At 41.2% G+C, this 23,366-nt stretch overlaps 1 protein-coding gene across 1 annotated transcript in view; it reads right to left on the reverse strand.

The window, feature by feature from the left end:
• Nucleotides 1-23,366, reverse strand: part of LOC124615327 (general transcription factor IIH subunit 4) — a 115,495-nt gene that overhangs the window by 39,856 nt on the left and 52,273 nt on the right. The window contains exon 4 of the mRNA XM_047143129.1: nt 22,384-22,569. Coding sequence (XP_046999085.1) covers nt 22,384-22,569 — 186 coding nt within the window. The remainder of the gene's footprint in view (nt 1-22,383; nt 22,570-23,366) is intronic.

Raw genomic sequence — 23,366 nt, forward strand, 5'->3', positions numbered from 1 at the left:
TGCAAGCAGCAGTCTGGAGGGGGTAGGGAGAGAGGTGAACACTATCTGGAGGAGAGTGCACGGACCCGAATGCCAACAGGTGCAGCATCAGGAGGTTGTGAGGTAAGGAGGTGGGGAAACAGGAGCAAAAAAAGGAGAGGAGCAGGGAAGACAGGTGGATGCATTGGCAGACAGCTGCAAATAAACAAGGTGGGAGATGAGATGACAGGACAGAGGGACTGAAAACTGTTGGGTGGAAGGTGTGGGAACAGTATGTTACCATAGGTTGATGCCAGGATAATTACGGGATTTGTTTATATACCTTCCCTTAAATGAGAAAACACATCTGTGGCACAGCCATGGGTACCTGCATGGCACCCTCCTATGCCAACCTTTTTATCGGCCATCTCGAGGCAAAACACCAAACCTCTAGTTTGATTCAGGTTCATTGAGGATATCTTCAACATCTGGACTCAAAGGGCCAATACAACGTATCTTCGTTCCTTCACAACCTCAACACCTTCTCTCCTATCTGCTTCACATGGTCCTCCTCAAACTAGTGTGCCCCCTTCCTCTTGGAGGTCTCCATCGGCACCTCTGTCCACACTAAACCAACCAACCAACCACCAACAGTACCTGCATTTTGACAGCTGTCATCCATTTCACATTAAAAAAGCCCTGCAATATAGTCTGGATACATGGGGACGGCATATCTGCAATGGAAAGGCATATCTGCAATGAAAAAAGCTCCCTTGCTCAGTCGCTGTGGGTCTCACCAAGGCCTTCACAGACAGGCACTATACCCCAGACCTAGTCTGCAAACAGATCTCCTGTGCCATTTCCTCTCACAACCCCAATCCTCCCACCACCCTTGAGAACTAGCCACAAAGGAGTGTCCGCTTCATCACACAGTGGCAGCTCAGACCGGAATAAGTGAACCACATCCTCTGCCAGGCTTTGACTACCTATCACGATGCCTTGAAATGAGGGACATCCTACCCAAGATACTTCCCACACCTCCTAAAGTGCTGTTCTGTCACCAGCCCAGCCTCCACAACATCCTAGTCCATCTCTATGCCACTCCCAATCCCAAACCTTGCCCAATCTACCCACTCAGCACTTCCTATTGCAGTCCTGTCACAGGTTTATCCTACTCCATCAGGGGCTGGGCCACCCGTAAAAGCAGCCATGTCATTAACCAGCTCTACTGCGATCACTGCACAGCTTTTTATATCAGTATGACTAACAACCAGTTGTCCACCAGGATGAGCAGCCACCACCAAACTGTAGACCACCCTGTGGCACAGCATGCAGCTGAACGTAACACACTTTATCTCAATGGCTGCTTCACTACCCAAGCCATCTGGATCCTTCCTTCCACCACCAGCTTTTCTGAATTGCATAGATGGGAGTTATCCTTAAAACACATTCTCTGCTCACATAATCATCCTGGCCTCAACCTACAGTTATAAACTGTCCCCACACACTCCACCCGATAATGGCTTCCACACCCTCTGTCCTATCATCTCACCTCCCACCCTGTTTATTTGCAGCCCCCCTGCCAATGAATCGGCCTATCTTTCCCTGCTCCTCTCCTTTTTCTCTCACCTCGCTGTCTGTGTGTGTCTTTTATGACGAAGGCTACGGTCAAAAGTCTTATATGAGCGTCTTTTAATTATGCCTGTCTGCAATTTGATGTGTCTTCTTTACGTTAAATAGCAATATGTCTTTTCTGACACTGTTCACATTCCTACCTGGAGTTTCCATTGTTTGGAAACTCTTCCATCAAGTGAGCAAGATGTATGAGACAGGTGAAATACCAACATATTTCGAAAGGAATATAGTGATTCCAGTTCCAAAAAAAGCAAGTGCTGATAGGTGCGAAAATTACCGAACTATCAGTTTAATAAGTCACGGTTGCAAAATACTAACATGATTCCTTTACAGAAGAATGATAAAACTGGTAAAAGCTGACCTCAGGGAAGATCAGTTTGGATTCCAGAGAAATGTAGAAACGCACGAGGCAGTACTGACCCTATGACTTTTCATAGAAGATAGGTTGTTGTTGTTGTTGTTGTGGTCTTCAGTCCTGAGACTGGTTTGACGCAGCTCTCCATGCTAATCTATCCTGTGCAAGCTCCTTCATCTCCCAGTACCTACTGCAACCTACATCCTTCTGAATCTGTTTAGTGCATTCATCTCTTGGTCTCCCTCTACGATTTTTACCCTCCACGCTGCCCTCCAATGCTAAATTTGTGATCCCTTGATGCCCCAGGACATGTCCTACCAACCGATCCCTTCTTCTAGTCAAGTTGTGCCACAAACTTCTCTTCTCCCCAACCCTATTCAACACCTCCTCATTAGTTACGTGATCTACCCACCTTACATTCAACATTCTTCTGTAGCACCACATTTCGAAAGCTTCTATTCTCTTCTTGTCCAAACTATTTATTGTCCATGTTTCACTTCCATACATGGCTACACTCCATACAAATACTTTCAGAAACGACTTCCTGACACTTAAATCTATACTCGATGTTAACGAATTTCTCTTCTTCAGAAACGCTTTCCTTGCCATTGCCAGTCTACATTTTATAGCCTCTCTACTTCGACCATCATCAGTTATTTTGCTCCCCATATAGCAAAACTCCTTTACTACTTTAAGTGTCTCATTTCCTAATCTAATCCCCTCAGCATCACCCGATTTAATTTGACTACATTCCATTATCCTCGTTTTACTTTTGTTGATATTCATCTTATATCCTCCTTTCAAGACACTGTCCATTCCGTTCAACTGCTCTTCCAAGTCCTTTGCTGTCTCTGACAGAATTACAATGTCATCGGTGAACCTCAAAGTTTTTACTTCTTCTCCATGAATTTTAATACCTACTCCGAATTTTTCTTTTGTTTCCTTTACTGCTTGCTCAATATATAGATTGAATAACATTGGGGAAAGGCTACAACCCTGTCTCACTCCTTTCCCAACCACTGCTTCCCTTTCATGCCCCTCGACTCTTATAACTGCCATCTGGTTTCTATACAAATTGTAAATAGCCTTTCGCTCCCTGTATTTTACCTCTGCCACCTCTAGAATTTGAAAGAGAGTAGTCCAGTCAACATTGTCAAAAGCTTTCTCTAAGTCTACAAATGCTAGAAACGTAAGTTTGCCTTTCTTTAATCTTTCTTCTAAGATAAGTCGTAAGGTCAGTATTGCCTCACGTGTTCCAACATTTCTACGGAATCCAAACTGATCTTCCCCGAGGTCGGCTTCTAGCAGTTTTTCCATTCGTCTGTAAATAATTCGCGTTAGTATTTTGCAGCTGTGGCTTATTAAACTGATAGTTCGGTAATTTTCACATCTGTCAACACCTGCTTTCTTTGGGATTGGAATTATTATATCCTTCTTGAAGTCTGAGGGTATTTTGCCTGTCTCGTACATCTTGCTCACCAGATGGTAGAGTTTTGTCAGAACTGGCTCTCCCAAGGCCGTCAGTAGTTCCAATGGAATGTTGTCTACTCCTGGGGCCTTGTTTCGACTCAGTTCTTTCAGTGCTCTGTCAAACTCTTCACGCAGTATCATATCTCCCAATTCATCTTCATCTACATCCTCTTCCATTTCCATAATATTGTCTTCAAGTACATAGCCCTTGTATAGACCCTCTATCTACTCCTTCCACCTTTCCGCTTTCTCCTCTTTGCTTAGAACTGGGTTTCCATCTGAGCTCTTGATATTCATACAAGTGGCTCTCTTTTCTCCAAAGGTCTCTTTAATTTTCCTGTAGGCTGAATCTATCTTACCCCTAGTGAGATAAGCCTCTACATCCTTACATTTGTCCTCTAGCCATGCCTGCTTAGCCATTCTGCACTTCCTGTCGATCTCATTTTTGAGACCTTTGTATTCCTTTTTGCCTGCTTCATTTACTGCATTTTTATATTTTCTCCTTTCATCAATTAAATTCAATATTTCTTCTGTTACCCAAGGATTTCTACTAGCCCTCGTCTTTTTACCTACTTGATCCTCTGCTGCCTTCACTACTTCATCCCTCAGAGCTACCCATTCTTCTTCTACTGTATTTCTTTCCCCCATTCCTGTCAATTGTTCCCTTATGCTGTCCCTGAAACTCTGTACAACCTCTGGTTTAAGGCCTGGCTAGACAGAATGCGGCCTGGCCGTCCGGCCTGTGGCCTTGAACCGCAGCCGGCAGGCCGCACTGTTGAATCGCTTGCTACTGTATGGCCGCGGTCACACAGAGTGCGGCTTTGACGCACCGGCATACGGCCTGCCGCACCGGCCGCCGCCGGGTTGTCACAGGTTACAGATTCGCCGCAAGCCGGAGCGGCTGCTTGCCTCTGTTGACTAAATCAACTGCTCTGTGGTCACACTGGAAGCAGCGGTGTGAGGCGGTTTTTGTCTTGCAGCTCGTAGTGCATGCACACAGGAAGACTTATAGAGGAGGTGAGAGAATACAACTTTTTGTATGATACAAGCGATCCTGATTTGGAGGTAGAATACTTTTGCCCTCGATATACAGGGTTATTACAAATGATTGAAACGATTTCACAGCTCTACAATAACTTTATTATTTGTGATATTTTCACAATGCTTTGCACACACATACAAAAACTCAAAAAGTTTTTTTAGGCATTCACAAATGTTCGATATGTGCCCCTTTAGTGATTCGGCAGACATCAAGCCGATAATCAAGTTCCTCCCACACTCGGCGCAGCATGTCCCCATCAATGAGTTCGAAAGCATTGTTGATGCGAGCTCGCAGTTCTGGCACGTTTCTTGGTAGAGGAGGTTTAAACACTGAATCTTTCACATCACTATGCATGAAACTTGCCCGCACGCGTTCAACCGTTTCTTCGCTCACTGCAGGCCGACCCGTTGATTTCCCCTTACAGAGGCATCCAGAAGCTTTAAACTGCGCATACCATCGCCGAATGGAGTTAGCAGTTGGTGGATCTTTGTTGAACTTCGTCCTGAAGTGTCGTTGCACTGTTATGACTGACTGATGTGAGTGCATTTCAAGCACGACATACGCTTTCTCAGCTCCTGTCGCCATTTTGTCTCACTGCGCTCTCGAGCGCTCTGGCGGCAGAAACCTGAAGTGTGGCTTCAGACGAACAAAACTTTATGAGTTTTTCTATGTATCTGTAGTGTGTCATGACCATATGTCAATGAATGGAGCTACAGTGAATTTATGAAATCGCTTCAATCATTTGTAATAGCCCTGTACTTTTGATGTTGTTGTTGTGGTCTTCAGTCCTGAGACTGGTTTGATGCAGCTCTCCATGCTACTCTATCCTGTGTAAGCTTCTTCATCTCCCAGTACCTACTGCAACCTACATCCTTCTGAATCTGCTTGGTGTATTCATCTCTTGGTCTCCCTCTACGATTTCTACCCTCCACGTTGCCCTCCAATACCAAAAATGGAGATCCCTTGATGCCTCAGAACATGTCCTACCAACCGATCCCTTCTTCTAGTCAAGTTGTGCCACAAACTTCTCCTCAATCCTATTCAACACCTCGATAGAAAGCTAAATTCTCAGAAATAGTGTTGTCACTGTGACGTCCATAACTTCCAGTATCAACTACTGTAAACTCGGTAGTATGGATCAACGATCATCAGGAAAACTAGTGAAAAGAACTGTTTGTAACAGAAGAACTGGGATCCACTATCCTTCGGGCATTTTAACCTGATAGGCTTTCCGTCTATGCTTCCAAGGCAGTTCGGAAACCCCCAAAGTTCTAGAAATCCTCCTTCAGATTTCTTCCACATCTCTGTTGCAGGAGTAGGTAAATACTTGGGCTGTAGAACAGACAATATTGCCTGGCACACTTGTTTCACAATTTCTGAGACCGTTGAACGTCCTAACCGAAAAGAAAAAGCTATGGTCTGGTGACTGTCGCCTGTAGCCAAATATCTGGAAAAGATTAAAATCAATTATGCCGATAGAACGAATAGATAAATTAACGACCAAAGATATGTTTGTTTAAAGTCAATGACAATGTTATGAATACAATGAAACAAAACAATCTATTAAGTAGAAAGTTCTCTCTAGCGGGACATATGGAACTAGATGTTACTATAGTTTGCTGTATTCGTAAACACTGCAGATAAATTTATCACTCCATTCGCAACTACGTTGTGCGATAGCAATTTCTTCCGCCGAACCTTTCATATGATACAGCAAAACTGAAATGGAATAATTATATGACTTCTATTTGAAACACAAAGAGGCCACAAATGGTAAAACTTGCCTCAAACAAATGGCTAGTCTGTGCCTTGTATCAATTGGCTTTCTCGAGTTCGTTGTGCACTTCTCGGTGCTACCTTTTTATCAGGCGATGCATTTCCTCGAAACATTCTCGCAACATATGAAAATATTTGAAGAACCTATCTTCGTCATACTCTACATCAATACACAGACGATGGTATTCTCCTAAGCTTTGTCGCTTGCTATTATCCTCGTTTTGCTTTTGTTGATGTTTGTAGTAGCTTGATGTTCATCTTACAACCTCCTTTCAAGACACTGTCCATTCCGTTCAACTGCTCTTCCATGTCCTTTGCTGTCTCTGACAGAATTACAACGTCATCGGTGAACCTCAAATTTTTCTTTTGTTTCCTTTACCGCTTGCTCAATATACAGATTGAATAATATCAGGGAGAGGCTACAACCCTGTCTCACTCCCTTTCCAACCACTGTATCCCTTTCATGACCTACGACTCTTATAACAGCCATCTGGTTTCTGTGCAAATTGTAAATAGCTTTTCGCTCCCTGTATTTTACCCCTGCCACCTTCAGAATTTGAAAGAGAGTATTCCAGTCAATATTGTCAAAAGCTTTCTCTAAGTCTACAAATGCTAGAAATGTAGGTTTGCCTCTCCCTTATCTATTTTCTAAGATAAGTCGTAGGGCCAGTATTGCCTAACGTGTTCCAACATTTCTACGGAATCCAAACTGATCTTCCCCGAGATCAGCTTCTACCAGTTTTTCCATTCGTCTGTAAAGAATTCGTGTTAGTATTTTGCAGCTGTGACTTATTAAACTGATAGTTCAGTAATTTTCACATCTGTCAACAGCTGCTTTCTTTGGGATTGGAATTATTATGTTCTTTTTGAAGCCTGAGGGTATTTCACCTGTCTCATACATCTTGCTCACCAGATGGTAGAGTTTTGTCAGGACTGGCTCTCCCAAGGCTGTCCGTAGTTCTAATGGAATGTTGTCTACTCCTGGACCTTTGTTTCAACTTAGGTCTTTCAGTGCTCTGTCAGACTCTTCATGCAGTATCATATCTCCCACTTCATCTTCATCTACATCCTCTTCCATTTCCATAATATTGGCCCTCAAGTACATAGCCCTTGCATAGACCCTCTATATACTCCTTCCAACTTTCTGCTTTCCCTTCCAAGCTTAGAACTGGGTTTCCATCGGAGCTCTTGATATTCTTACAAGTGGTTCTCTTTTCTCCAAAGGTCTCTTTAATTTTCCTGTAGGCAGTATCTATCTTACCCCAAGAGAGATAAGCCTCTACAGCCTTACATTTGTCCTCTGGCCATCCCTGCTTAGCCTCCTTATCCTTTGTTACACGAGGAATGATTTTCTCTGGGTTGGGTTGTTTGGGGGGAGAGACCAAACTGCAATGTCATCGATCTCATCAGATTAGGGAAGGACGGGGAAGGAAGTAGCTCGTGCCCTTCCAAAGGAATCATCTTGGCATTTGCCTGGAGCAATTTAGGGAAATCATGGAAAACCTAAATCAGAATGGTCGGACACGGGATTGAACCATCGTCCTCTCGAATGCGAGTCCAGTGTGCTAACCTGCTTAGCCATTTTGCACTTCCTTTCGATCTCATTTTTGAGAGGTTGTATTCCTTTTTGCCTGTTTCATACATTGCATTTTTATATTTTCTCCTTTCATCAATTAAATTCGATATTTCTTCTGTTACCCAGGGATTTCTCCTAGCCCTCGTCTTTTTCCATACTTGATCCTCTGCTGCCTCTGTTTCACTTCCATACATGGCTACACTCCATACAAATACTTTCAGAAACGACTTCCTGATACTTAAATCTATACTCAAAGCTACCCATTCTTCTTCTACTGTATTTCTTTCCCCCATTTCTGTCAATTGTTCCATTATGCTCTCCCTAAAAACCTGTACAACCTCTGGTTTAGTCAGTTTATCCAGGTCCCATCTCCTTAAATTCCCACCTTTTTGCAGTTTCTTCAGTTTTAATCTACAGTTCATAACCAATAGATTGTGGTCAGAGTCCACATCTGCCCCTGGAAATATCTTACAATTTAAAACCTGGTTCCTAAATCTCTGTCTTACCATTATATATTCTATCTCACACCTTCTGGTATCTCCATGCTTGTTCTACGTATACAACCTTCTTTCATGATTCTTGAACCAAGTGTTAGCTATGATTAAGTTATGCTCTGTGCAAAATTATACCAGAGGGTTTCCTCTTTCGTTTCTTACCCCCGATCCATATTCACCTACTATGTTTCCTTCTCTTCCTTTTCCTACTATCGAATTCCAGTCACCCATGACTATTAAATTTTCGTCTCCCTTCACTATGCTCAGCTACGATCTACTCTCCTCTGCAAGAAGGAAGTCAGTACCAAGACTAAGTTATCTGTGCACCGTTCAATCTTTCGACCAACTTTGTTGTATGGGAGCGAAAGCTGGGTGGATTCAGGGTACCTTATCAATAAGGTTGAGGTAACGGATATGAAAGTAGCTAGGATGATTGCAGGTACTAGTAGATGGGAACAATGGCAGGAGGGTGTCCACAATGAGGAAAACAAAGAAAAACTGGGAGTGAACTCTATAGATGTAGCAGTCAGGGCGAACAGGCTTAGAGGGTGGAGTCATGTTACACGCATGGGAGAAGCAAGGTTACCCAAGAGACTCATGGGTTCAGCAGTAGAGGGTAGGAGGAGTCAGGGCAGACCAAGGAGAAGGTACCTGGATTCGGTTAAGAATGATTTTGAAGTAATAGGCTTAACATCAGAAGAGGCACCAATGTTAGCACGGAATAGGGGATCGTGGAGGAATTTTATAAAGGGGACTATGCTCCAGACTGAAAGCTGAAAGGCATAATCAGTCCTAGATGATGATGATGATGATGATTCACTATTTGAATAATTTCTTTTATCTCATCATACATTTCATCAATTTCTTCGTCATCTGCAGAGCTAGTTGGCATAGAAACTTGTACTACTGTGGTAGGCATGGGCTTCGTGTCTATCTTGGCCACAATAATGCATTCACTATGCTGTTTCTTCCCCAAGGGCATGCAGCTTTACTATATGGTTAAATGATGATGGCCTCCTCTTGGGTAAAATATTCCGGAGGTAAAATAGTCCCCCATTCGGATCTCCTAGCGGGGACTACTCAGGAGAACATTGTTATCAGGAGAAAGAAAACTGGCGTTCTACGGATCGGAGTGTGGAATGCCAGATCCTTTAATCGGGCAGGTAGGTTAGAAAATTTAAAAAGGGAAATGGATAGGTTAAAGATAGATATAGTGGGAATTAGTGAAGTTCGGTGGCAGGAGGAACAAGGCTTTTGGTTAGGTGAATACAAGGTTATAAATACAAAATCAAATAGGTTTAATAATGAATTTAAAAAAAATGGGAGTGCAGGTAAGCTACTACAAACAGCATAGTGAATGCATTATTGTGGCCAAGATAGACACGAAGCCCATGCCTACCACAGTAGTATAAGTTTCTATGCCAACTAGCTCTGCAGATGATGAAGAAATTGATGAAATGTATGATGAGATAAAAGAAATTATTCAAATAGTGAAGGGAGATGAAAATTTAATAGTCATGGGTGACTGGAATTCGATAGTAGGAAAAGGAAGAGAAGGAAACATAGTAGGTGAATATTGATTGGGGATAATAAATGAAAGAGGAAGCCGCCTGGTATAATTTTGCACAGAGCATGACTTAATCATAGCTAACACTTGGTTCAAGAATCATGAAAGAAGGTTGTATACATGGAACAAGCCTGGAGATACTGGAAGGTTTCAGACAGATTATATAATGGTAAGACAGAGATTTAGGAACCAGGTTTTAAATTGTAAGACATTTCCAGGGGCAGATGTGGACTCTGACCATGATCTATTGGTTATGAACTGTAGATTAAAACTGAAGAAACTGCAAAAAGGTGGGAATTTAAGGAGATGGGACCAGGATAAACTGACTAAACCAGAGGTTGCAGAGAGTTTCAGGGAGAGCATTGGGGAACGATTGACAAGAATGAGGGAAAGAAATACGGTAGAAGAAGAGCGGGTAGCTTTGAGGGATGAAGTAGTGAAGGCAGCAGAGGATCAAGTAGGTAAAAGGAGAAGGGCTAGTAGAAATCCTTGGGTAACAGAAGAAATATTGAATTTAATTGATGAAAGGAGAAAATATAAAAATGCAGTAAATGAAGCAGGCAAAAAGGAATACAAACATCTCAAAAATGAGATCGACAGGAAGTGCAAAATGACTAAGCAGGCATGGGTAGAGAACAAGTGTAAGGATGTAGAAGCTTATCTCACCAGGGGTAAGACAGATACTGCCTACAGGAAAATTAAAGAGACCTTTAGAGAAAAGAGAACCACTTGCATGAATATCAAGAGCTTAGATGGAAACCCAGGTCTAAGCAAAGAAGGGAAAGCAGAAAGGTGGAAGGAGTATGTAGACGATCTTTACAAGGGCGATGCACTTGAGGGCAATATTATGGAAATGGAAGAGGATGTAGATGGAGATGAAATGGGAGATATGATACTGCATGAAGAGTCTGACAGAGCACTGAAAGACCTAAGTTGAAACAAAGGTCCAGGAGTAGACAACATTCCATTAGAACTACGGACAGCCTTGGGAGAGCCAGTCCTGACAAAACTCTACCATCTGGTGAGCAAAATGTATGAGACAGGCGAAATACCCTCAGACTTCAAGAAGAATATAATAATTCCAATCCCAAAGAAAGCAGCTGTTGACAGATGTGAAAATTACTGAACTATAAGTTTAATAAGTCACAGCTGCAAAATACTAACGCGAATTCTTTGCAGATGATTGGAAAAACTGGTAGAAGCCAACCTCGGGGAAGATCAGTTTGGATTCCATAGAAATGTTGGAACACGTGAGGCAATACAGACCCTACGACTTCTCTTAGAAGAAAGATTAAGAAAAGGCAAACCTACGTTTCTAGCATTTGTAGACTTAGAGAAAGCTTTTGACAATGTTGACCGGAATAGTCTCTTTCAAACTCTGATGGTGGCAGGGGTAAAATACAGGGAGCGAAAAGCTATTTACAATTTGTACAGAAACCAGATGGCAGTGCTAAGAGTCGAGGGGCACGAAAGGGAAGCCGTGGTTGGGAAGGGAGTGAGACAGGGTTGTAGCTTCTCTCCCATGTTATTCAACCTGTATGTTGAGCAAGCAGTAAAGGAAACAAAAGAAAAATTTGGAGTAGGTATTAAAATCCATGGAGAAGAAATAAAAACGTTGAGGTTCGCCGATGACATTGTAATTCTGTCAGAGACAGCAAAGGACTTGGAACAGCAGTTGAATGAAATGGATAGCTTCTTGAAAGGAGGATATAAGATGAACATCAACAAAAGCAAAACGAGGATAATGGAATATAGTCAAGTTAACTCGGGTGATGCTGAGGGAATTGGATTACGGAATGAGACACTTAAAGTAGTAGATGAGTTTTGCTATTTGGAGAGCAAAATAACTGATGATGGCCGAAGTAGAGGGGGTATAAAATGTAGACTGGCAATGGCAAGCGTTAAGTGTTTGTATGGAGTGTAGCCATGTATGGAAGTGAAACATGGATGATAACTACTTTGGACAAGAAGAGAATAGAAGCTTTTGAAATGTGGTGCTGCAGAAGAACGCTGAAGATTAGATGGGTAGATCACATAACTAATGAGGAGGTACTGAACAAGATTGGGGAGAAGAGGAGATTGTGGCACAACTTGACTAGAAGAAGCGATCGGTTGGTAGGACATGGTGTGAGGCATCAAGGGATCACCAATTTAGTATTGGAGGGCAGCATGGCTGCATCAAACCAGTCTCAGGACTGAAAAAATGGTTCAAATGGCTCTGAGCACTATGGGACTTAACTGCTGTGGTCAGCAGTCCCCTAGAACTTAGAACTACTTAAACCTAACTAACCTAAGGACATCACACACATCCATGCCCGAGGCAGGATTCGAACCTGCGTCCATAGCGGTCACGTGGCTCCAGACTGTAGCACCTAGAACCGCACGGCCACTCTGGCCGGCCTCAGGATTGAAGACCACAACAACAACAACAACAACAACAACATGCTGTTTGTAGTAGCTTACCCGCATTCCTATTTTTTTATTCATTATTAAACCTACTCCTGCATTACCCCTATTTGATTTTGTATTTATAACCCTGTAATCACCTGACCAAAAGTCTTGTTCCTCCTGCCACCGAACTTCACTAATTCCCACTACATCTAACTTCAACCTATCCATTTCCCTTTTTAAATTTTCTAACCTACCTGCCCGATTGAGGGATCTGACATTCCACGCTCCAATCCTTAGAATGCCAGTTTTCTTTCTCCTGATAACAATGTCCTCTTGAGTAGTCCCCGCCTGGAGATCCGAATGGGGGACTATTTTACCCCCGGAATATTTTACCCAAGAGGACGCCATCATCATTTAACCATACAGTAAAGCTGCATGCCCTGGGGAAAAATTACAGCTGTAGATTCCCCTAGCTTTCAGCCGTTCGCAGTACCAGCACAGCAAGGCCGTTTTGGTTAGTGTTACAAGGCCAGATCAGTCAATCATCCAGACTGTTGCCCCTGCAACTACTGAAAAGGCTGCTGCCCCTCTTCAGGAACCACATGTTTGTCTGGCTTCTCAACAGATACCCCTCTGTTGTAGTAGCACCTACGGTACGGCTATCTGTATCGCTGAGGCACGCAAGCCTCCCCACCAGGCAAGGTCCACGGTTCATGGGGGGAGGCTCAGCCATGTAGTCACTAAAATTCATGACCATGGTGGCGGAGTCTTTCTCCATGGTGAGGATCATACGGCCAGGACTGGTTTCCAGGTTATGATAACTGTTTGTTCTGTAGGAGTAATGTAAGACTCACTATGAAGGGGTTTAGGAAAGGAAGATGACGCAAGGTTAGAAGTGAGGAATTCTTGAAAGGTTACCTGGGGGAAATGAGAGTAGGATCACAGTTGGAGGGAATTGTAACTGTGTTAAACAAGGGTCTATGCACAGTTTTCGTTGGCTGTTGGCAGTGGGGCATGTGGTGACGAAGTTTTTCCACTGCAGAAAACAAGGCCACTTACAAGTCCAACATGGTTGAACCTACATTTTGGGCTAAAGTACCAAGACTTCTGCTGGGATCAGAGTTTTGGCAGAAACGCTGGCAACAGTGCTTTGGGATGGGTTTTCAATAATAGTGTGTTTCAAGCAAGTGGGGAAGTTTTTGAGGATGTGGAAGTGGGCGAAGTCAGCAAGGCTTGGCCGGGGAGCTATGAGACATTGACAGGATGGTTGGATCAGAGTGATAGGCTCTTTATTGACTATAGGTCAATATGGGCCTAAGACAGGAGTAACTGGGACAACATCCTCAGTCGAAGGGCAAGAGTTTCTGTTGCAGCAACAGCATTCAGGAAGTTGTGATCAAACAGTAAAATGATTTTACAAAAGAAACAGAGGCTGTGAAGTATAGTTTACTGCAGTATGGTTGTTAGTTACACACTGGCAACCAATTTATAGCAACTTCCACTAACTTTCAATGTTCAGTATCTATGTACACCCTTAAAAATGAATAGGAAAATGCCTGTTGTGTCCCAAAACAGCATTAACATCATTTTACTTTTAGAAGCAAGAGACGACTTACCAAAAGGCAGCATTGCTGTGTCGTTGACAGTTTCACAAACAAAAGGTACAGAGCTTTGTTTTGCTAGCTTTTGGAATGGAATTCCTTTCTCACACTGTAGGAGAATCATGCACACAAACACACTCACTCACTCACTTGCACAGGCCTGTCCCCCTACATTGTGGTCATGAGCACAATGTAGGGAGACAGGTGTATGCGAGTGCGCGCGCGAGCGAGAGCGAGAGAGAGAGAGAGAGAGAGAGAGAGAGAGAGAGAGGTTTTTTCTCCTACAGTTTGAGAAAGGAATTTCATTCTGAAACCTGGCAAAGCTAGGCTCTGTAGCTTTTGTTTGTGTACCTGTTGACAATGCAGCACTTCTGTCTTTTGGCGAGTTGCCTCTTTATTCCTAAATAATTCATTATTCTCAACCAGAACTTCCTGTGCATTATTACTTTTACAAGCCTCACTTCTGAAGACCACAAGTATTAACAGCTATGCACCACCTTGGCTTTAGCCTTTGGTAGCTAAGCTTGCAACTTCCAAAATAAACTAGGTCTCTCCTTATGTGAGCGTGTATTAACTTTTTATCTTTACATCATCTTTGCTACAACATACAAGTGCGCCGATCAATCATATACAGCTCGGTTCACTGATTTCCAGTGCTTTAGTCAGCAGAGTAATTTTGAGTGTCACTGGCTCCCATGTGAAAATGCTCATCAGGGATGTCATCAGCTGATTACCTCCAGATCGTGATGTATTTGCCATGGCATTGGATGCTTTTGATTTCAACAAAGATGATATTGTTTACTGTACAGAGAGTCTAGTACTCAAGAACCACAAACTCCAAGCCAATAGCTTACGGTGGTGTCGGCTGGAAGATTGTCATTTTTTTAGGCCAAGTATTAAATACTTAGCATATATTTTGAATAAAAATGGTCTTAAGCCCATGATTTACGTTGGCGCCATGCGTAAACTACTGGCTTCAAAATATCTGTAAGAACTAAAATATTTTCTGGGTGAAGTTAATTGTGGGAAACTGATACCCAAAGTATATATCTTATCCTCTAGATCACCTATGAAAATAGGGCTTCAACTATGTGTAACCTCATGTATGCCACAGGGTACTTCTTACTTTAAAATAATGTCTCAAATCCACTCCTAGCTTAGCAACTTTTACACTAGGAAGACACCTGACATTGATGGCAGAGCCATGACAGTAAAACACTGGTGCAGATCTATTGTATAGAAATGCAAACTGAATGGAACAGCCAACAGTGTTCCCGTCAAAAACACTGTCACATGCACAAAACAACTACTTACAAATTGAAAAGAAGACCCTGGCAATAATAGACACTATTAAAAAATCCAGCATTTCCTTTATGTATGGCACAGAATTTAAGTTGCAAACATATCAAAACCTCGTAATTGCCCATTTTGCCCTGACTTCCAACCTGACCAGATGCTGACTTCAACAGACAGCAGTTGCTCTGTTCTGTAATCAAGGACAAGAGGCACAACCTAGAATAGTTTTTAATTAAAGCCTGGCCACTGGACTATATTCTCCACAGAGATTGTCATCATTCCAGCAGATGTGACCACATCACATACCTAAAGGCACAGTTCCAGATGTAACATTCATTCCTCTTTAAGGCACAATTTTAAGATGAATGGTGATTCCATATTACTGCTCAGAAGATGCACACCACTGGGTGAATATTTCTGCGGTGCTCTGGTCCTGCATCATCTGGTTCTAAATTCTTCACACTGGGGACAAACAGAATGAAGGCAATGGCACAGTGTCATGTCCACTGGCCAGAGATTGATGTTAAAATAGAATGAACTATCCAGGCTTCTATGTACAGGAAACCAATTGTCCACTATGCAACGTCTTCCACCATGGGTGAAACTAAAACAACTGTGGGAATAAGTGCGTACTGATTCTACCGTAACATTCAACGGGACAACATGGCTAATAGTAGTGGACACAATAACTTAATGTGTGCGTGTCAACCATGATAGTCCATCCAATAATACAAGTCTTGTCCAACATATTCACAATAGAGGAAAGTGCCACAAGTAATCCCCTCTGAAAATGCCCCCTAATATACTGCATTCAAGTTTTTGTGATTCCACCAATGTGCTGGCATCAAGTGTCTGACCACTTCTCACTTACATAAATAACTATGGAGATCAATGACATTCATAAGTAAGATCTGTAAAGCCATATTAATGACATGTTCTGACAAAAGTGCTGACCCGATTCCCTGCAACAGATGATCCACACAGTCAACTGCAAAAGTCTGTCTAACTATTGCATAGGTGCAGGCCACACTTACTGTGTGACCTACTGTACTTTGCTCATTATGCCCAGATATCGCACTTGGTCCCCTATAATTGGATAGGCTTCTCGGAGTGAAAACACGCATTTAGCTGGAACCTCAGAAGTTGATTGTGTGCACAAATGGCATCAATTGTCTGAAGTTGTGATCATGCAAACCCAGCTACACAAGTCAGGACAGATTGTGACACAAGATAGAGAGGAACCAACTGGACTGGCCTGGGCAAAACCTGTACATCCATGGTCACATTTCTGCCCACTGGTGTAGGACCAAATCCATCCTCTCTGGTCTCAGCTTACATTTCCAACCCCCTCCATCTCCGTCTACACAACGCTAAACCCCCCATAGCATCAACGACTGTCAGAACTGTAACTTGATGAAAACTACAGTTGAGCATGGGAGAGGGTGATGTTGTCCATTCATGTTTGTCTGCTTAGACAAAACAGTGTGGCAGCTACAGTGGGTGTTTCCATATTGGATACTTTCACATGCTGCCAGTTAATGTGCTGTACATTACTTGATTAGGAGGGTGGCAATAGTGTAGTCACTTTCTGCTCATTTTTGTTACTAGTTTACGGCTTCTGTCGTGTAAAATAATCACAATGCGCAGAGAAACAATGTAAACAACAAAAATGAAACACAGTTGTTACATTAACTGCAGATAGAAACAGTGAAAACGAAATAATTGTTACATTACTGAGTACAATCTACATCGGCAACTGTCTAAGGCAATTGGCAGCTGAGATAGCAGAGCGATACGACAACGGTGAACAGTAAGGAAGGTGTGACCAGGATCATTTTCTGACTGGTTGTTGCTACAGTAGCTGTCCCGTAAACAATTAACAGTAAATAACTTTATTATTCTAATCCAGGTATAGCCATAGAGGGCCAACTTAAGGATGAAACCATAAAGGTGGTGGAGTCACAGTCTCCACTCAGACCTCTTCACTCTCCCCGATTTTTGGTGGAGAACATGGGTGCGGCCCTGATTCGCACAAAACTCCCCCCCCCCCCCCCCTTTCTCTTTTTTGCCTTCCTTAAATGAGGCAGAAGTAACTTCCCTGTTGACATCATCTATGCTGCCTGAACTCTATCAGTTGCCACTGACTTCTGGAGCCCTATACCATCAAAATGGGCAACATTCAGGGCATTACTTGATATACTATATTGGTTAAAGATTTGGATGTGGGAGTAGAGTAATTTAGTGTGATGTAGAGATGCACATCGGCCATATAAATTTAGATGGAAGTGAGTTTCATACATGCAATGAGTCATGGCTTAACTGCGACAGATGTTCTTGTGCGAGTTAGCAAGCAGCTTTCATTGAGGTGTCTCACTACTGTACAAGTAATGAAACATCACATTCACTATCACAAATTAAATTAAACCTTTGCCTTACACCAATTGTCCCACACCAATTTGTACAACAGTTCGTAATGGTATTTGTAACAACACTAAGAATTTCAGATTCATATGTATGGTACTTTTTGAGATACACTAAATTACATAAAACACACATTTAGAAATTTCATGATAAAGTAACTTCATGATGAGTTAATACCTATTAGGTAAAAGACAATGAAGAACACTGACAATATATCTAATCTTTCAATAACATACAAAAACAAATTTGTGGAAAACAACTTAATGTCATATAACAATTTTGTTTTTTATTGACACTATTTCTGTTATACATTGCCAGTTTCATTTGTTCCCTTTCTTGAATAAATGTGGCATGTACTTGACATAGGACTCTTTGTAATTATAAGTAATGGAGCATACAAGAGTGTGAGAATCTGGTTATGTATTGCCTGTATGAGTCACATACTAGCGGAAATTGTAGAATACAAAGAAGCCAGTTTAAGTTACTGTTGAATCTTAAAACACAATTCAACAGTTCAGATATTTAAAGAACACATTAAACTGTTTTTACTGCTTTTTCTAAGACATATTGCTTATAAATTTTGTTAAAAGCAATCTTGGAACTGGATTGGTTTAAGGTGACAAAATATTAAGTGGTGCAGATCAATATCAAAGACTGATTGGTTAAATTGGGATTGCGCCTATCAGAAGAGAGTGATTTTCAGTAGTTTAGAACTGGGAGCAGGACTGCGACCGGGAATTGAAAGGAGTCATTACTTAGTTCTTATGAGGATCAGATGTGTTACACTGACCTCTTTACGGGTATATTAATTCTAACTAATCATGAAACTTAGCATGCCGTAGAGTATCTTAAAATGTTTTAAGGACAAACATAAATGACAATTATGTAAATTGCGCATTTTTTGTGTAAACTCTGACTATTTCAAAAATACAAAATTTCACCTGATGTGCTGCGCTATCATAACTAAGAATTTTCGAAGTACAGATTAAACATTTGCAAAGCATAGAGCGAGCAGTGGAACCATTAAGAAATGTGTGTGTATTTTCAGTACCAAATCAGGGCGAAAATCTTAAACTGACTGCTAGTGAGTGACTGTGCCGCAAGACTGAATGACTTACAAGCAGGAGTCCCCAGGAGGTGCACTGACTTGTTGGAACAATCTATATTGTGGTGTAGGTCACGTTCCCAGGTATCACACTCTGAAGCCATTCACCTAAGTGTGCTTTTGTTTGTGAGTAATCAAGAAAAATGAATTTTGTGTGTTGCACCAGATCGAGTGATGGCGGAGTGTTGTGTTTGAGGTACATGACTGGCATGAGGTGGTGGGTTCAAACCTCGTTTAATGCTTCAAATTTTTATGTTTAGATCTTTATAGAAATAATCATTAAATTTAACTGAATTAATTTGTTCAAATACATGATAATTAATCATCAATGGTATCTGTTCTTCTGAGAACAGTTACTATCTTCATATATATAATTAAATGCTACCCAGCCATTGACCTTCGTCTGTGCGAATGCGCACAGATTGCCCGAACTCTTACGGGAACCATCACCTTAGTGTGCGCGAGTAATGAGTGGATGGGCAAATATCTATTAGGTACATTACGTATGTAGATCGTGGACAGTTGAGAATGTGGGTCTCACGGGAAGTGTGCAAGGGATAAGTCCCTGCAGTCGCACTATTCGTCTGTGTCCTCAGTAGCTCAGATGGATAGAGCATCTGCCATGTAAGCAGGAAATCCCGGGTTCAAGTCCCGGTTGGGGCACACATTTTCAGCTGTCCCCATCGAGGTATATCAACAACACCTGTCAGCAGCTGAGGGTTTCAGTTAGTCATCATTTATTCCAGGGAAAAGCTGCACAGTCAACAACAGTAATCTGTTCTTTCGAGAACAGTTACTATCTTCTTTGTTCAAATACAATTTTTTTATTGCTAATAATTTTCCATGTCACTTTAATAATCATATAAATAGTTTTACTTCCTCTCCTCTTTTCCTCCTATCATTCCTTTTTCATTTGGAATCTTGGTCCATGTGATTTTAATTATTTTTGTTTATCTGCCGTAATACTGAATTGTTCAAAAACACCTGTCTATCGATCAAAAAACAATAGGCAAACTATACACCAGTATCTCTACTGGTTGTGCAATAGTTACAAAAAATTATTGTCATAAACATTTAAAACAAATTCTTAAACAATGGAAAACCCAGGATGGAATGTAACAATATTACGAGATGGAAAGTTGCTACTCACCATATAGTGGAAATGCTGAGTCACAGATAGGCACAACAAAAAGACTTCCACAACTAAATTAAAGCTTTCGGCCACTTGGCTTCATCAACAATGACAACAACAACAACAACAACAACAAACGAATTCTTGCTGCACTATGGACAAAAATAATGCAGATGAAGTTTTAAACGAGAGGTGGGATTATAGATAAAATGGAATTCAAGTAAAATGAGAAACAGAAATACTGTTTAAAATTTATCCATGTTATATGGGATGTTTTGAGGATTGCTACTGTGTTGTAAATTTATGAAATAATTTCTACTGCTTCAGTCACTTTTTGCTAATATTTACTGAGCATGATATATTCTGGCAGTGTGCTGCCATCATCAGGTGCATTCCAGTTACATGTACATTACATTAAGCTGACATGTGATTAGGTTCATTTGTTGTGTGTACCAGCGAGGTGGTGTGTCTAACTACAGTCTTGTACAGAAAGACATATATGTCTGTATCTTTCTGTATAGTAATGTATTCCTATGTATGTATGTGTCTTTCTGTACAGGACAGTATTTCTACATACCTTCGGATACAGGATTATATTTCAAGACATATCACCGCTGGCACACACAACAAATGCATCTAATCACACTTCAGATTAATGTACTGTACATGTAACTGGAATGCACCTGATGATGAAAGCATACTGCCATAACACATTGCACTAATTAAATATTAGGAGAAAGTGACTGAAGCAGTAGAGATTATGTCATAAAATGAAATACTGATTGCAACACCGCACACAAAAATAAAAAATGATGAAAGTAGAAGAAATTAAATTGAATTAAACACACAAAAATAATTGAAATCACATGGGCAAAAGAGTCCAAACAGAAAAAAGAACTGTTGGCAAAAATAAAAAATTTGAATCAACTAACAGAACAAAAATAATAATGAAAGTCACATCAACAAAGATTTAAAATGCATGTGACAGGTTTCAAATCCACCATCTTCCAGTTGTCAGTTATGTACCTTAGCCACTGCGCTATGCTGCCACTTAGAACAAACCTGCGAATTATAATGCTGCCATGCAACACACAAAATTCTTTTTTGATGACTACTCACTAATGACGGCCCACTTTAGTTAATTACTTCACAGTGTGGTACCTAGGAACCTAACATACACCACAGTATAGATGGTTTCAAAAAGTCGATCCCACACATGGTGACCTATCCTTGGTAGTTCAGACTTTGTTCGGTTTCATGCATTACGCTGAACGCTGCAACCTAGTACAGACATGGTGACATAAATTTTTACTTAAAAGTGGCAATATTTCAGAACTGATGATTTTCGCTCATTTGGTAGTCAGTCAGACCTGGAACTTGACTTTATTTTGTATCCTACTGACACAATTAGTGTAGCTTTTCTTTTTTCTTTTTTAATCCCAAAAACATTATGTGTGCCAGTGCAGGCATAAAATGCAGAAGAATTCACTGGATGTGAGTGTACGATCTATAGTAGAAAAACAAACTGTGACACCATGCCCACTCACACAGCAATGTGGAGACTGAACTGTCTAAACATGCAAATTTGCCCCTGAAATGGCTAGCCCCACAACTGGGCTTTTACTTAATTTGAACATTATCTCAGGTTTACTATGCTCAACGACAGCCCACAAATCAGTTAGTGTATGTTGATTTATAAAGATGAACTTTAGCAGTGCTTTGGTGGACTCTTGTTTGTTCATGTAATACGAGGGCTATCCACAAAGTACATTACGTTTTGGGATTAAAAATAAATTAAGTATTGGAATTTTTTTTTATTATATACAGATGAAAGCCACACTTAAATACTACTTTTCTACATAGTTGCCATTTAAATTAAGGCACTTATCGTAGCGATGGACGAGCTTGGAAATTCCTTCATCGTAAAATTCAACCACGTGGTTACCTCTTTTGGGACAGAAAAGGTGTGATTTTTGTGGATTTCCTGGAAAGAGGCACTACAATAAACTCCCAAAGGTATTGCCAAACTCTGCACAACCTCAGAAGAGCAATACAAAACAATCACAGGGGAAAGTTGGGCTCAAAGATCTTGTTGATTCACGACAACGCCCAGGCCCACACGGCAAATGCCACTCGTGAAGTTCTCGAATCTTTTAAGTGGGAGTTGTTTCCTCATCTGCCGTACAGTCCCGACCTGGCACCGAGCGACTTCCAATTATTCCCAGCAATGAAGAAGTGGTTGGCTATGCAGCGTTTTGATGACAACGCACAGCTTCAAGAAGGGGTAACCACGTAGTTGAAGGCGCAGGCGGCCGAATTTTACGACGAAGGAATTTCCAAGCTTGTCCATCGCTACGATAAGTGCCTTAATTTAAATGGCAACTATGTAGAAAAGTAGTATTTAAGTGTGGCTTTCATCTGTATATAACAAAAAAATTTCCAATACTTTATTTATTTTTAATTCCAAAACGTAATGTACTTTGTGGATAGCCCTCGTATATGGTTGTGAATAGAAAAATGCTTATAAAATTAATGGAGCAGGCACTATTACTGAGTAAGTATACCTCTTCATCAGACCAGCATGCAAAAGAATGCGCACAGCATCAGCAGAAATCCCTTCCTGTTGTTGTGATCCCACCATGTAGTGTAGGACACATTCCCATCGTTCATTTGCATAACTATCCAGATATGGAATGTCTCGTGGTTTGCTATCAGCCTCCAATGTTGAAGACATGCTCCATGGCCGACCTCTGAAAGTGAAAAACTGTTTGAAAATACTCTAAAAGGAATATATATGTATACTGCAACAAGCAATGACATTTCAAATGATAAGCAATGAAACAGCTGAGATATGCTCTTGAGCAAATGAGTTAGAGAAACATATCACATGGCATATGGTACCTACTTTTACCCCGGTAACAACACAATGCTTCATGGCAAGGACCCTTGAGATACGACAGTGGTGATTATTATTATTATTACTATTATTATTATTATTATTATTATTGAGGCTCTTCAATGACATAGTTATCAGCACCCACACTAAATGTAACTACATGAATTTAATGAATGTACAAGCTCATTATTCACAAGCAGTCTCACTATGATGACATTCTGTGGACACATTAGCAGCTTTTTGGAAAAATTGTGTTAACGATTGGGAGACTGATGAAAGCTGCTGCTCTAAATCAGATATGCGGTGACAGCTGACCTTCCCACCACAAACATCAACACTGGCATCACTCTGCAGCATTTCCTTTCAATGTTGAGAAGCTAATACTGACACAAGAGAGGTGTTATAAATGATGATGAGCACACAAATAAAGTAGAATACTATGAGAACAGAGCATAGTTGAACTCTGTATTTGTGGGGGACAAATAATCAAGTCATCTTCACTACGCCCTTACACACATGAAGGTCCAGTATGAAAATGGTTAAAATTACAAAAAGAATAAAGAATGCATAGCTGGTTGCTCACAAAATTGGATAAACAACTATTATTTGAAATTTTGGCGTTACATAGCTTCAACTGCATGTTAAAACATA

This window comes from Schistocerca americana, chromosome 1 (assembly GCF_021461395.2).
Source record: "Schistocerca americana isolate TAMUIC-IGC-003095 chromosome 1, iqSchAmer2.1, whole genome shotgun sequence".
Taxonomy (NCBI): Eukaryota; Metazoa; Arthropoda; class Insecta; order Orthoptera; family Acrididae; genus Schistocerca; species Schistocerca americana.